Below are 16515 nucleotides of genomic sequence, written 5' to 3'. Positions count from 1 at the left end.
ATTTTGTGTATTTGATAATGAAAATATCTTTTTTTTTTTTCAGGAAAATTGATCTTAATTTATTAAAGAAGCTGAAGTTTTCCCAAAGTTTACAGCACTTAATTCTTCCTGATAGAAAGAAAATCAGGGTCCTGTTGTAAAATACTGTATTTATCCTTCTGATGTGTTTGTGCACACAAGAGACAGAGCTATATATGTACAGTTATATATTTTACAAGGAACTTACTATAAGACACAAAAAATTATAATCTTAAATATCTTTTACAATAGTTTTATATTTTGGAAATAGAACAACATTGTGATCAAGATGTTCAAATTATAAGTTATGGAATAGTTTAATATACTGTAAGAGTTAAAATGTAAAGGAACTCACTCATACCTTTGACTGCTGAGATATCTCACCATTTCCTGAACCTTTTTTGTCTTCTGATACTTCATTTCCTACTTTACTTCTGAGGTGCTGTAACTACAGAGTAACAAGTTTTTATCCAATGTCCTAACACACAAAAATCTAAATGACTGACAAATAAAGAATTAACGTTCATACTTTTCATTGGTATGCTAATGTTATTAATTAATCTCATCCTTTCTTACTTGCTTTTAACTGGTTGAAACACTCGACTATTAACATTACATATATATGATAGTGTATTATCCTTATATTGATGACATATAATACTTCAGACGATGAACAATGTCTAAACATTTTCCAATAATCTAAAATTGATTTTATTGAAGTTTTTATACTTTGAATGTGTAAAGTTAAACAAAAGGTTAATTCTAAAATAATAAATAAACAACACACAATGTCCAAATCGATACACAATTACAAACATCTCTGAAATGTCAACCCTACATGTTTTGATATTAACTCTTGAAGATGTGGTAAATGTCAAAACATGTAGAGTCCACATTTTATAAATTTTTTTAAACTGTGTATCGATTTTAACATTGTGTGTTGTGTATTTATTATTTTAACATTATACACAAGTGCCAAAAAATAATATCAAAGGGTTAATTCTAACAATTATTTTTATAAATTTCCCAGTGGTTGAACTAAAAAACATTATTACCCACTGAACTTACATTGAATGATACACATGTAGATGTATTTTTAAACAGATCAGTTTCCAATGATAATTTCAAGACAGTTTGTTAATAAAAAGTTCACATTATGAATATATATGTTTTTTCTCTCCTACATGTTGAACATGTACTTAATCATCAAATAATACAACTTAATAAACTGAACATACTCTGTTTAATTCCCTCTTTCAGCATTAGATATCATGTTTATTTACATGAGTCAAAATTAACTATACCTCACTGTACTTTACTAGGGACTCATAATGATAAGTATTTAAAGTTAGTTTTGTATATTACATCATAAGTACATAGTTATGAAGAGGTCTGAATTTCCTGTTTCATCCTTCATCACTTTATCTTCAATTATACAAAAACACGACTTGATTAATCTAAAGAAAACTATTACCTAAGGACATAAAAACTAAGTACTCAAGCAACTCACCTTACATGTTATAGATACTAATAATCAATCATATGAAAAAATAACAATAAAAAACTACAAATATGACAAATATAGATAAATACATCAACAAAATGCAGTACCTAAAAACAACTAGCAGAGCACCAACTAGATGTACAAAACACAAACTTAAATACTATTGGTAAAAGATGTATTTATCATTATAGATAACTTTTCAAACTTCATCTAACCAGCAATATTTAACCAATTTGTTTTTTGTACTCATTTTCATTTCTGAAGCAGTAGTATAATATATACACAAGCATTTAGTTTTGATACACAAAAACCGTTTTGGTTTGTTTTGAATTGTGTGCAAAGCTACACGAGGGCTATCTGTACTAGCCATCCCTAATTTAACAGTGAAAGATTAGAGGGAAGGCAGCTAGTCATCACCACCCACCACCAATTTTTGGGCTACTCTTTTACCAATGAATAGTGGGATTGACCATCACATTATAATGCCCCCACAGCTGAAAGGACAATCATGTTTGGTGGGATGGGGATTCAAACCCGCAACCCTCAGATTGCAAGTCAAACGCCCTAACCACTTGGCCATGCCGGGTCCAAAATACAAAGAACTAGATACCAAAGAAACTGGCAGCAGTGTGTACAAACACAGCCTGCTAGGAACACTTACTACTAAGCAGGTATATTAAGAACTAGCTAACTACATAAACAACAGTTCTGTAAATCATGTACAAATTAGCAAGGTACAAGCACAATCAGCTACAAAAACATACAATTACTTTTACAAACAACTTGCAGTTTTGATAAGTTTTTGTAGTCCTGATTACTTTACAGGTTTCCTTATTATCCTAATTAACTTTAATTCATTAAAGATGTGTGTGTATATTGATGTATAAGTACAATATCTGTGTTCAATATCTGAGACCAAGGCTTATTCAATGTGGCATCTTTTAATGTGAGCAATGATTTGTTGTCATTTAATGGAAAGGATAGGTAGTCATATCTTTTACAGTGATAGGCAAGCTGTGTTATCTTAAGTTTGAGTGATTCACTGTGGTATCCCTTAGTCAGGAGTATCACCTTCCTTGAAACTTGAGTTTAATTGTACTGCTTCTAGTTTTAATTAACACCATACAGGATGCCGCTGGAAGATACATATCAAATTATTTATGTCACAGTTATCCTGCTGCTACTCATGTATATTTCTGACTGGAATAAAAATACAACCTGCATGTCTATTAAGCAGATTTGTCAAACCCCTGAGTTTCATCCTACGTATTTTAATCTTGTGTTTTCAGGTTTTGACAAATCCCCATCTTTTTTCTCTAACTTAGCTTTCCTTTCTTCCACACCAAATTGTTTATAAGTTATCAGAGACCAATCTTACAAAAAATATCTGGTTTAAAAACCAATCAGTGGCTTCTCTATTTAAAAACATACTATAAATTATAGCTCAGGTGATAAATGAAGTTGCTTATAGCCAGTTGCTACACAAATTCAGTTATAAAGTTAATTTTATGCATGACCCTGTGTGAACAGCATACATAATGGCACCAAGCACTCCTTATTTAACTTTACATTGTTCTTGATATTATTAATTGAAATAACTTTACTGTGGTCACATGAACTGAAATGGGACTGCTACCTACATCTATCAAACACTTACTTGCTTTAGCAACAAATATGTTTGGTATGCAAACAACCTATCAGCACAAAAGGAATTATAAGTTTATATAATATCCTTTATAGTTGCATGCTTCATAAATCTACCTTCCTCTATAAAGACCATTCTACATTCATTTGTTACTTTAAGAAAAATAGAACTTCAATAAATACACCCTCTATTAATGCTATTATGCTCTTAAACAATGGTAAACAGCAGCACACACATATACCTAGTTCTAATAAATGGCAAACCATAAACCACTTTAATAGCATAGTTGATATCTAATAACATTAGGAGGTGTGTATCATTCATCAAGGATGCCACTAGGGATTTTCTATATGCTTTGTACACTCAGCAGTAAATGAATATATTTTAAACATACAGAAGATTCTAATTATACAAATAATGGTGACAAATGGTTTTGTAGTTACTCACATTTTAGATAGCAATGAGGTCTCTTATCTAAAAGGTCAGTGCTAAGAATTTCACACACCACACAAAAGAAATCTAATTTTAGACAAAAGAGGTTTCTAAGATCTGTTAAAGTCGATATTAGAGTATATTCTTGATGGAAGTTACATTTAAAACAATGTGGAAAATATATGTCTTTGGGAGTAAAATATCATCAAACTACATACCCATTTTGAAAAGTGAGTTCAAAACATAATGAAATTTTTTTTTAGTAATGATCTTTGTTAAAGAATGTTCTATTTGATGAGTTTAACTCCATATAAAATGCATATTGAATATCCCAGCATAACATATTACTGCATTTTTTTATGTACATGGAAAATGCTGAATTAACAATATTCTCACTACTACACTAATAATAAATATTGATTGATCAGCTTTATTTCAATGTAATGACAGTTGTAGTCAAATACATTTATTACAAGCACTGAAAACACACAATTTACACTTGCCAAACCTTACATGATTTTTGCTACTAAAGTATAATTACATTCACATAAAAGTGTAGTGTATTAGTTGTTCTTGTTATTTCTTAAAATAGGTCACGGATACAGTATCACTAATAAATGTGTGTAGTTATATTATATATATAAAAACAATGTTCATATTTTTCTGAATTATAAAATGTAAGATTAACATTTTACTCATAGTTCATACTATCCCATATACACACATTCACATGCATCTTTTTGCTGAATGGACAAAACTGAACTGCATTAACTTACTTCTTCGTTAGATCGAACCAGCTCCTCTTCCAAAGTAACAACTCTTTCAAGAGAAACTCGGAGCTTCTCCCGAACCTGTCAAAAATATAATGTTGTTATGTGGTTTACTAATTTATGTACAAGATACTCTGCAAAGCACACACACACACACACACACACACACTATCACTCAAGCTTAACAATCATAGTTTTTATTTTTCCACGAGTTTTAAAATATTTCAATATCCTAAGATGAAATGGTATGATGGAGATTTCTCACTGTATGTATAGATATATTGATATTTTCACTATATCAGAAATAAGACATACAAGAGATTAACTAGTCTGAAGTTTACTTAAAAATTATGACAAAATGTTGGAAGGTAGTTAAATAAGAAAACAAAATCAGATACAAGTACCTTTTATTTAATAAAATACTATAAGTGAAACAGTCTCAAGTAATTAGTGGAAGATTGTATGGATTAGAGATTGATCATTTTTGTTGCTAGTATCATATACAATTAGTTAAATTTAATTATTAATACGTTTTTTTTTTGCTATATGCTAATTACATCCTACATTTCAGCTGCTAATCTGCTAATATTTTTAGACAAGCCCTGAGAAGGACTACATGGTACAGTAGGGCCCAGGATTTGATCCTGGTTCTTTTTGTTAGAAAGGTTGGTCTGCTATCAACTGATCTGAGGTCTCCCTACTCATACTATTTGAATGTTTTCAAGAGAGATAATCCAGATTCTGCTGGCTTCTATGCTAGGATGACCAAGTTCTATCAGTTAGTTGTGTGTAGAATGATTTTTTTAATCTTTTTTCTTGCGTGTTTGGTTTACACCACTTTACTTTAGTATTATTCCATATCATTTAATGGTCTCCTCTGACATAATGGGTTATTGTGGATACATTGGTAACATAGTCTTAAATGTCTATAATACTTCTGAATTCTGACTTTTATTGGTCTATTTGTTTTTCCAATGTAAGTGATGATGTAAAAAAGTGTTTTTGCCATGCGGTTGAGTCTGTTGATGAATTGTTGTGCACTAAGTGCAAAAGTATTGTGCTGTGGTTTTTGAATACTGCTCTGACTTTAAGGTTTTTTACATACCCTCTATGATTTTAGCGAGACCTTTAACATAAGGGAATAATGATTGTGTGTGTGTACAATTTTCCTCCTGCTTATTCATGGTATTTATCTCTGTTACTTTCTTTTTTATCCATTATTAAGGAAGGTTATAGTGATGTATTTTCTTTCTTCTTTACGGCATCTTCTGTATTACAAACCAAGTTTGTTCTGGAGACTAGTCAATCTATGGTTTCCCTATTTACACTGTTGGGGTGGTTTGATTTATAGAAAAATATTCACTCATATCTGTGGTTTTCCTGGAAACTCTTAAGGTATAGGAGTTGTGTGTCTTGGTAACCATTATGTACAGGAAATGATGTTTGTTATTATATCCTATTTTTGTTGTGTGTTGTGAACTGTATTGCTGAGCATTGTCTGTCCATCAATTCTGGAATTTTGTCTCAGCATCTGGCCATGTTATTTTGGCATATCTGAACCCAAACCTTAATACTTAATTTGTATTCAACTATTTATAATAAAGTCGGGCCCTAGTTTTTTTATAGTCATTTTAGCTTTGAAATTATTATTACCCAGTGTACCTATAGACATACTAAGTTTGTTTTCTTCATACAAAATATCAGTTGCTATGGTTTCAACCAAAATTAAGATGAGAATATATGCAGAGTCCCCTAGAAACTGTGAAGCAAAATGTTGCGTTTTTTTTCTTTTTTCTTGGAGTCTCACGAAAATTTAGATACTGTTTATACAGTAAATGTAAATGCTGTTGAAAAATGTTTGTTAAAAGCTTTAACAAAAGAAGCTGATAATATCTTTTTGGGGGACCTGAAAAGTTTTATAAACGTAACAGTCGCTAACTGGTTTTTAATTATACACCGTTTAAGGTTCTTTAAGTTCACCTTTTCATCCAAAGCTTTGTGATGCTCAAAAAGTGACTTGAGGGCCTTGAGAACCTCCACTTCCGAAGAAACTCCCGCTGCGGACTGAGTTTGTCTTTTTACCACAGTCATCCTTAATGAGCGTTCATGTCGGGAGACTAAACACTCCAAGTGTTCCAACAGTAACTGTTAAAAAACATATATTAGAAAAGGCTGGGTATTCTAAATGTCCAGCTACTAACTTTAAAGGATAACATAAAAACAAACAAATCAGAATACACATTTTTATTCTAGAAACAATAAGTGTTTCAAGCAATAATTCTTACAGAAAAACAAACCAAAAACCTAACTGGATGTTTCGATTATTCTACAAGTGTTATCTCTTGAATTAAAAAGAAGGAGATGAAAGTGTAACTGTTGGAGAAGCACCAAATTTTCTAACAATCAGACGAAGAAAAAATTCAAATCTAATTTTTTTTCTCACTGTGTTTTCTTCTATGTCTTTGAAAAGCAACATCTTTAAGTATAAAACATATTTATATCTCTATATGCGCACACACTGAGACAAACACGTGAACTAACATGGACATGACTGGTGACTGACATATAAAAACGTAGAGAGGGAGCACAACTGACAAAGTAAATCTACTGACAGATACCCACACAAGTAAAAGAGTTGTTAGATGAAGTAAGTAGAAGAAAAAAAAAACACAAAAAAACAGACAGGTAGATTTACATACATGTCACAGAGGACTGCTGCTTGTTCTAAAATAATGAATGACAATAACTCAACTAATCTATTTAATTACTCTCTATATATAACGTTTTAAGATGTACCAGGTCATTAGGATTTTGTTAACTTTTAAGTCATTGCCATAAGCACGTCTTGAGTACCATATACATTTGATCTTGAAGATCAGGAAACCTCACCTGGTGGATACTCGTAATTAATCACTAGAATATGAGTAAAGTACCACATGCAGGATCTGAAAGCAACTTCTCTTAGCACATTGACTTGAAGAAAATGTAAGATACATCAATTGTTAGTTGATAATTATTACACGTAAAGAAGGAGAATGGCTTGACCATTCAGTTTACTTAACAAGATAGACACACAAAAAAAACGTGTTTTGTCGGCTTTACTGAAGACGGCAGGTCGGTGAATTAATCATATCAAAGGCTTTTTCATTAGGGCATAGAATTCTGTACAAGTAGGATCGTGATTAAAGAGAAAATCAGGAGACAAAAATAAGAGGGCCAAAAAGGACCATCACTCTTTGTAAATTAGTTTACCTATCTTGTAAATAAGAGATTTACAGCATCGGAATAATACAGCTCAACAGTTAACGGGTTTTATGAGGAGGCTTAGAGCGTTGTAACTATATATATATATTACTTTTCGATACTGTTAATTCACGGATACTAAGAATTTTGTAAGGTACTACTAAACGAAACGTTTACTTTTTCTTTACAGCTGTTTAGTGGCATTTGTTTATGTTTTGTTGTCATAACATTTAGTTGAACTTGGGTGAGTTAAACTATACGATACTGCATTTCAAGTTAATTCACAACGATTGGCATGATTTATTTATTTCACATAAGAGTGTCAAAAAAAAAATACTTGTAAGAATATTTCCTCTTTTATATGTGCATGACTTACGGTGTGTGTTAAAGTGAACAAATACCACGTTGAAAAACGAAAATTACGTCACTGATTCATCACTCTTTATCCGATTCTGACATCATCGGGTAAAGAATCGGAAGATACTGTCACTTGTGTAAACATTCTTCCAAACTACATCTTCGTATTAACCAGATTTAATAGTTCCAGTTTAGAATGCGTGAGAACACTTGTGTCACGTGATTCTCCTGCTTTTTGATGTCTAACGATTTCGAGGAAGAGGAAATACGTGTATAAAGTTGGGAGATTTAATTCTATCGTTAAGGGAACCGCATGACAGTGCGTGCTTCTAATATCTGGCTATGATTAATTTTTAAAGGAATTTTCTATTGATCTATCCCATACAGATTGGCTATCGTCAACGTAAAAAACAACAACAAAATTCAAACCTATGCTTCAACGCCTCAGCAATATAGTTTGCAGTTCCATACTCATGTGATCAAAGTTATATTCCTACAACTAGAGATAGAGAGATGTTTAATACATCACATGTAAGTTTCAAACTGGATTTTTTCCAGTGATCGTTAAAGGTTGTGCTCCTTGTTTCGGAAGGATTTAAACCTAGGTGCTTTAGACCTTAACTAAACAGTAATATCACAGCTATAATATCCAAATCGATTTCGAAACCTGAGTGTATACATCTCGCGTGAGAACTAATCTCTACAGGTCTAGAATTGAAATTGGTTCATTTTCTCTACAGGATCGAAGTGAGTTTCTTAATTAAATGTTTCGAGCGAGATTTAACCTTGTGACTCTTAAACACAAGCTAGATTTAAACTTATTTAACTATATCTTAAGTTTTAGTTGCAAATATAGAGTCTGACCAAGTTTCAAACTTCTCTGTCTGCAACTGAAGTAAAGTAATAATTAATCGTGCAAATCAAGCGAGTTTTAGACTTGTGTCTCGAGAACCGAAATAAGCAATATTGAAAATCTAAGATTCAATTGTGTTCTACATTTAGGCCTACAAAGATTTTATTTCGAAGATCTAGATATGTTCGGTTTCAATTTTGCGTATATAAAATATCGAGAGACATTTAAACTCAAGCCTCGTTTCTCCTTAAAGTTCACACACACGTCATTCTCCTCATAAATGCTGATGAGTTTGTTTTTACAATGGCAAGCGAAAGCGGGTAGGGTAGGACCGATAGATGGTCAGTAGAAGAAAAATTTTGAGAACGACTAGTTTATAACAGAAGTGTCAGTTTTTTTTTTACGACTTACTCTTGTATTGTTCCTCTCGGCTTTCAACTCTTTAATCTCTTCTTCACGTTCTAGAAGATGTTCTCTTGCTTGGTTTAATTCTTTTGTCAAGGTGGCAAACTCCTACAGAAAAACAACAATAATACACTACTAATTTGTATGATAACTAGAAATATCACAAAAACCAAGTTTTAAACATTTTTGCATTCATGTAGAAGTGTTGCAAATAATGTATTCAATTATCATTAGAACAGTGGTTCTGTTGTGCGACGTCAAAAGTACGTCTATTAACATTAATATAAGGTTTCTTTTTAGAAAGGTGAAAATTTAATGAAATAATATTTAAACTATTGTTCATCCAAAAACTACTACAGAAGGAAGGTACTTCAACTGTACATGTATTTTATAATTTACATTTAATTATAGAACTTCAAATGTTCGAATTAAAGACGAAAAACTTGAAAAGCTTAGTCTATTTTAGAGCAAAACCATATTGCGCTATCTTCTGTGTCCACCGCGGGGAATCTAACCCCGGATTTTAGCGTTGTAAGTACGTAGACTTACCGCTGTCCTACCGGGAGACTTCGAAAAGCTAAAGAAATAGCTCATGTTACGCTTTATAATTTAGCTGACTTCCAAAACTTTTCACAATCCGAAAACAACGACAACAACAAAATTATAACTTTCATTTGTCGTGTTTCTTGATAAAACTACAAAAACAGACTGTAATTTCAGAAATAAATTATTATGTCCTGTTCATTTTGAGTATTATGCATAAACAAAAGCATAAATCAAAGTTAAAGTTCATAAGTTTTTAAGGAGCACCAAGTGAACTGCTATTTGATATAAATTATTTTCACAACTATTATACGTTTTAAACTAACACATTTATCCAATTCACACCACATAATATTATGTTGACCAATGAATGGTGTGATATTATGGAAGTGCCATTACGGACCCTATATAATTACCGTTTTCAAGTTATACTTTCGAAAATATAAGTATGTAAAATATATTTTATTCAGTGAAATTGATTTTTAAATGAAGTGTACAGAAATATACAAATTCAATATCTAAGAAAGACGGAAATCTCTTATTTACTTAAAAAAAGAACATTAAGCATATTTTTGAAAGGAATATTTACTCAAATCTGAATAAACTGGGCATACTTTCTTCACGAGAGGTTAAGTATGAAGAAACAACGTTCAGTGTCTCTAGTTCTAGAACAGATCCTTCATACATAAGAAACTGGGCGAAGATTCAGCATACTTTCTTCAAGACAGATAATGTAAGAAGATAAAGCGTCCAGTGTCTCTAGTTCTAGAACAGATCCTTTATAAATAAGAAATTGGGCGAAGCTTCAGCATACTTTCTTCAAGATAGGTTATGTAAGATAAAGCGTTCAGTGTGAGAACTTTAGAGCAGATCCTTCGTGCTTATAAAAACTAAACGAATTTTCAGCATACATATTCACGACAGGTTAAGTGTGAAGAAACATCGTTTAGTGTCTTAACTTTCAAAGCAGATTTTCATGGATAAACTATTTACGACCGAATTAAAACCTATTGAAAGAATGAAACTTCAAAGAAAATCTTAGATAATACGATTAATATGAAATAATTATAAATTTATCTTAAAGAACAATTGGAATTTATTAAAATAGGTTAGATAACTAAACATTTGATCATCATTTCCTTATGACAAAACGGTGGTTTTTGTCTTGTTTTCCTGCTGTTCTGCTTCATCTGGATTTAGGTCCTTGTTTGGATTTGGGAGGGTCGGGTGTAATCTAGACCTCTTCCTCCCGCATCGTGGGTGTAACTTTACCCTCAGCATAGGTGTTGTTTTTAATTTTTCAAATGTTGAACGCGACATAAAAGAGGATATCATTAGTATTTTTTATTTTCACCGAAAGAGGGCCAAAGGGTTTGTTTTTGAATTTCGCGCAAAGCTACACGAGGGCTATCTGCGCTAGCCGTTTCTAAATTAGAAGTGAAGGCAGTTAGTTATCACCGCCCCCCGCCAACTGTTGAGGTACTCTTTTAACAACAAATTGTGGGATTGACCTTGACCCTATAACACCCCAACAGCTGAAAGGGCGAGCATGTTTGGTGGGACGGGGATTCAAACAAGCGACCCGCAGACTGCGAGTTAAGCGCTCTAACCACCTGGCCATGCCATCCCAAGAGGGTTAAAGGCTGAGCTTGGAGAGGTCACCAGTTTTAACCATTCGCACCACTATACAGTAGTGTGTTGTCTGTCAATAAGTCGGGGACCCTGCGTAAGTACACGTAGTCACAGTTATAATATCACTGTTTTCTCTCATTCTTTGTGTGTTTTGTAAGCAGACACTTATGTGTTACATGTACATTTAGTATCGTTATAATTTTACAAAAGATACAAGTTGGACAGAAATTACTTTGTTCTTGTGTTTCACAACAATTCTCGGATATCCTGGAGTATTCTAGAGATGATGATAATTGATTATGAGTTGGTTTGGATTTTCACGATCTCAACATCAAAAGTTTCGATTCGCCTTTTCCAATGTAGATATGTTACTGTTCAAAATGAAAAAGATAAATATAATGTGTTTCTCCAATAACATGAATAAGTATAAGTGTCTGGTAAACATCATAAATGATTTGTAAAAATCTCTAGCAGTGTCCTTCAGGTCTTGTTTCTTTTGTTTTGTTTGTAATTAAGCAAAAAGCTGCACAATAGGCTATCTGTGCTCTGCCCACCACGGGTATCGAAACCCGGTTTCTAGCGTTGTAAGTTCGCAGACGTACCGCTGTGCCACTGGGGGATGTTTCTTTTGACTCACAAGTGTAAAACCTATTTACTGGCTGAGTCAGCGATAGTCCAACTAAAATCGACTTTTTATACATATCTATAACTGGGTTTATTAATACCATTACCAAAGAACCCCCACTCCACACTTGTGATCGTAACCCTAATGATATTTTATTGCTTGCTACACCTATGGTTTGATGTCGATTTAATAGTTTTAATTCAGTGTATACTGACAACGCTGAATAATTGGTTACAAATAGTTGATGCACATACACAAAAAATCTTCGTACGTAATAAATATGATCATTTTGCTTTATTTATTTAATATTTTATTAAATTTTTAACCAATTAATAATCTGTTCATCAGATACGAGACTATACCGAAGTTATTTAATATTAAACAACCACGGATTTTTAAAGAATTAAAGAAAAATAGAGTTACTTTTCAAATATTTTTAGCATTGAATATTTCGTAAAACCATAATTGTGAGAATTAGGTAATGTATAACAAAATATAATGTTTGGGACATCAAGGGACCTATTGATCCATCTCTGCTATCCCCATCCTCTAAAATAAACTAAAACTATTAATAAATTAAAAAACTAAAAATCTTAAAGCCAGCCCTTATCATTCATATACTTATCAAGCTTTCACTTAAATTTATTGTCTCCACAACATCCGAAGGCAACCAATCCCAAAGGCCAACTACCTTGTTAGAAAAATAAAACTGTTTTAGCTAAAGATGACTCCTACCCTGCCAAAATTTATATTTGTGTCCTTTAATTCTACTATTCTCACTGTTAAGTATGAAAAAAAATGTTGCATCAACACTATCAATTCCCTTTACAATCTTAAAAACTTGAATCAGATCCCCTCTATATCTTCATTTTTCAACTGAAAACAATTTGAGAGATTTAAACTTCTCCTTACATGATAACCCCTCCATCCCAGGCACCATTCTAGTAACTCTTCTCTGAACCTTTTCCAACAATTCAATGTCCTTCCTAAGGTAAGGATCCCAAGACTGAACACAATATTCCAAATGTGGCCTAACCAGTGACTTGTACAATGAATATATAACCTCTTTAGACTTGTATTCAATATTTCTATAGATACAACCTAAAATCCTATTTGCCCTACCATTAGCAACAGCACACTGCTTGGATGGCTTAAGAGACTAATAAACTATTACACCAAGATCCCTTTCTTTTGTGACAATGTTAAGGTTATTCCCATCCAAATTATATTCATAATTCAAATTATAGTAACTCACATGCATTATTTTGAATTTATTTACCCAACTCACTAAATTATTTTGTAGCAGCATCCTCTTCACAGCTAGCAACATCCAATATCTTAATATCATCTGCAGATTTAACTAACTAATTGACCATACCTTCATCTATATCATTGATGTAAATCAAAAAGAGCGAAGGTCCTAAGACTGAACCCTTAGGTTCCCCACTTGTAACAATAATCCAGTTTGACGGAACTCCATTTGTAACAATCCTCTGCTTTCTTCCATCCAGCCATTCTTCTATCCAATTTGCTAACTTATCCCACACATCTATAGAGATAATGTTTCTTACACCTCTTTTATGTGGCACCTTGTCAAATGGTTTCTGAAAATCCAGATACACGAAATCTACACACTTGCCCTGATCTACATAAGAAGTAACCTTTTGAAGGAATGTCAAAAGATTTGTAAGACAAGATTTTCCCTGAGTGAAACCACGTTGACTATCCAACAAAATTCTAAACTTTGTTAAATGGCTCTTCAAAGCATCTTTTATCAGACTTTTCACACAACTGATGTAAGACTAATGGATCTATAATTACCGGAACAGTTTTTACCACCTCCCTTTTAAAGGGAGTGAGATATCGTATGGGTGAATTAATTTACTGCATAATAATTGCTTTATACCGATTCAATTACTTATACAGATACTGTAAACAACGCGGCTTTATAAAAAAAAAGTTCAGGTACTGTAACCTGTGAACTTAAGGCTCGATTATCGTGTTATACAGATTTGAGTTACTGCAAAAATTCGAGCAAGACATGACGTAGTGGTTAACGTGCCGTACTGTGTATCTTAAGGCTTAAGGTTCACGGAGCGAGAGTGCGTTAAAGGAATGATAGTCAAATCCCAATATTCAATTACAGTACTCAATAATGACAAATAATAACAAACAAACCGCATTTTATAATAAAAACAATAACAATTGTTAATTGAGCTACAGAGACAGCGGCTACATTTTCTGAAGTAATTCAGTGTCTGAAACTAATTCTTAATTAGTTTATTAACCAAATAGTTTCGGTTAAGTGTGTTGCTTAATAGTAAGGGGTTGAGACGAGTGAGTTTGAAGGAGAAAGTTCTCAAACTTTAACGTTAAAAATTCGCGAATCAAAATTATCATCATTGTGTAGAACAAGAGATTGTAGAACGTGTTTAGCCACAAAGACATTAACTTTTTACCCACAGATAAAATTGGATTAATCAGAAAAACAAAACATTTTGGGAAGGCCATAAAGGTATTGTGAGAAACTGATGTCTTAAAGCAGTGGTTCCCAACTTTTTCACCATGGACCATATTCTGTACTCTTCTGTGCATTATTCAATTAAATAAAATAGCTCACGAGCCCCCAGTATTACCTTCGCGGACCACCAGGTTGAGAACCATTGACTTAAAGGAACATATTATTATTAGTATTATGCTATATCTTGACAGAGAGTTGATATTAAAAAAGTTTGTTTCATAAATTTCTGCAAAGGTACACAGCGGTGATCTGCAAATAGTCGTCACGTATTTTGAAATGATAGACTGGAAATAAAGCACTTGGTCAAAATTACACACTGCCAACTCTAAGGCTAAGCACACTTACTTACATACATACAGTCATACACATAAATACAAGGTACTGATTCAGACTGTTCAACAATAGGAATAGGGGGTAGGTGGGCAGGACAAACGTGCAGAAAAATCCATATTATTATTATTATTATTATTATAAGTTCTATTTCTAGTATGTGATCATAAAATTTCTTATCAATGCAAATAAAAAAATCAGTAAATTAGTTTTTAGGTTTAATATAACTTAATAAATTTATGTTTTTAATTAGGCAACTTCTTGTCAAAGTATACCAAAAACCCTGACTTTTCTTTTAACATTTTCAATCACGTGCATGGATGAAACACCAATGAAACAGAGCCGTTCATTCGTTAAAAATAGTATTGTACACAGTGGGATTCCGAGACATAAAGAAAAAAGAAGCAGCAGAATCCCCCCTCCCACCACAAAAGACCCCTTTCTGGATCCGCACCTTCTTGATAAACTTGAATAAAAAGTGCTATAACATGGTACAAGAAAAGCATTTTAACTCCGTGATTTGATTTTGATGTTAAAGTTTTTGTTGTTCAAACGAAATAGTTTTCCCACAGCCGCTGCAAGTTCTAGGTCTGGAAAGGTGAAAGAAAAGAACACTGTTGAAGCAGAAGGATTTATCTCGCGTGCGACTTGGAGTCTTGTGTTACACCTGCAGATACATTTGTAGGAAATGAACAGAAACTTAAAACATAATAAACTATTCATACGAAAGTAAATACAAGCACTCTTATACACGTAAATGTGTGATTTCAGTAACAATTATTAAGTTTAGTTTCGTATACTAATTGTTAGCTATTATCAACAGAAACATTGCAAAAATACGTTGCTGAATACGGACTCTTCACAATATTTTTAAATGTACATTATTGAACATAAATATTGAAGTTTTATTAACAGAAAGATGCTAGTTTGTTTGTTTGTTTTTGAATTTCGCGCAAAGCTACACGAGGGCTATCTGCGCTAGCCGTCCCTAATTTAGCAGTGTAAGACTAGAGGGAAGGCAGTTAGTCATCACCACCCACCGCCAACTCTTGGGCTACTCTTTTACCAACGAATAGTAGAATAGTCACATTATAACGCCCCCACGGCTGAAACGGCGAGCATGTTTGATGTGACGGGGATTCGAACCCGCGACCCGCAGATTGCGAGTCGAGCGCCTTAACCACCTGGCCATGCCGGGCCAAAGATGCTAGTATAAATCAATGAGTGAAGATTTCTAATTTACAGTTGTATCACATTATAGATGTTTACTTTTATTAAACAATACTACGTTTAGTTATTACGTATTAACAAGTATTAATCGTTAAGTTCTGAAAACATAAAGAGTCGGTAATATTATATTATTGATCCCAATATAATTTCTGTAAACAGAGTCAGCACTAGTATATTATAAATCCTTTACTTCTCTAACCAGAAAGTCAGTACTAGAATATCACAGAGCTCTAAGTTGTGTCAACACAAAGTCAGTATTATTATGTTATAAACAACATAATATATATTATTAGTATGTTATGGACAAAACTAGCCATTAAACACAACGTTAAATTCTCTCAAAAACCCGGCCTTAAATTAAAATCGGTACTAAACAAAAATTATTTAGAATCACACAATACCAAAGT

The 16515-nt window shown here is 32.7% G+C and overlaps 1 protein-coding gene across 8 annotated transcripts in view; it reads right to left on the bottom strand.

Annotated features, from left to right (window-relative positions):
- The window catches only part of LOC106466668 (liprin-alpha-2-like), a 304000-nt gene that overhangs the window by 61389 nt on the left and 226096 nt on the right, over positions 1 to 16515 (bottom strand). For all 8 annotated transcript variants that reach the window (XM_022395235.1, XM_022395228.1, XM_022395251.1 and 5 more), the window contains 4 exons: positions 9234 to 9335; positions 6350 to 6514; positions 4376 to 4450; positions 380 to 466 (listed from right to left, as the gene is read on the bottom strand). In XM_022395235.1, the coding sequence (XP_022250943.1) occupies positions 380 to 466; positions 4376 to 4450; positions 6350 to 6514; positions 9234 to 9335 (429 nt within the window). The remainder of the gene's footprint in view (positions 1 to 379; positions 467 to 4375; positions 4451 to 6349; positions 6515 to 9233; positions 9336 to 16515) is intronic.

Source organism: Limulus polyphemus, unplaced genomic scaffold (assembly GCF_000517525.1).
Source record: "Limulus polyphemus unplaced genomic scaffold, Limulus_polyphemus-2.1.2 Scaffold75, whole genome shotgun sequence".
Lineage (NCBI taxonomy): Eukaryota > Metazoa > Arthropoda > Merostomata > Xiphosura > Limulidae > Limulus > Limulus polyphemus.
This window is presented reverse-complemented; position numbering and strand designations above follow the sequence as displayed.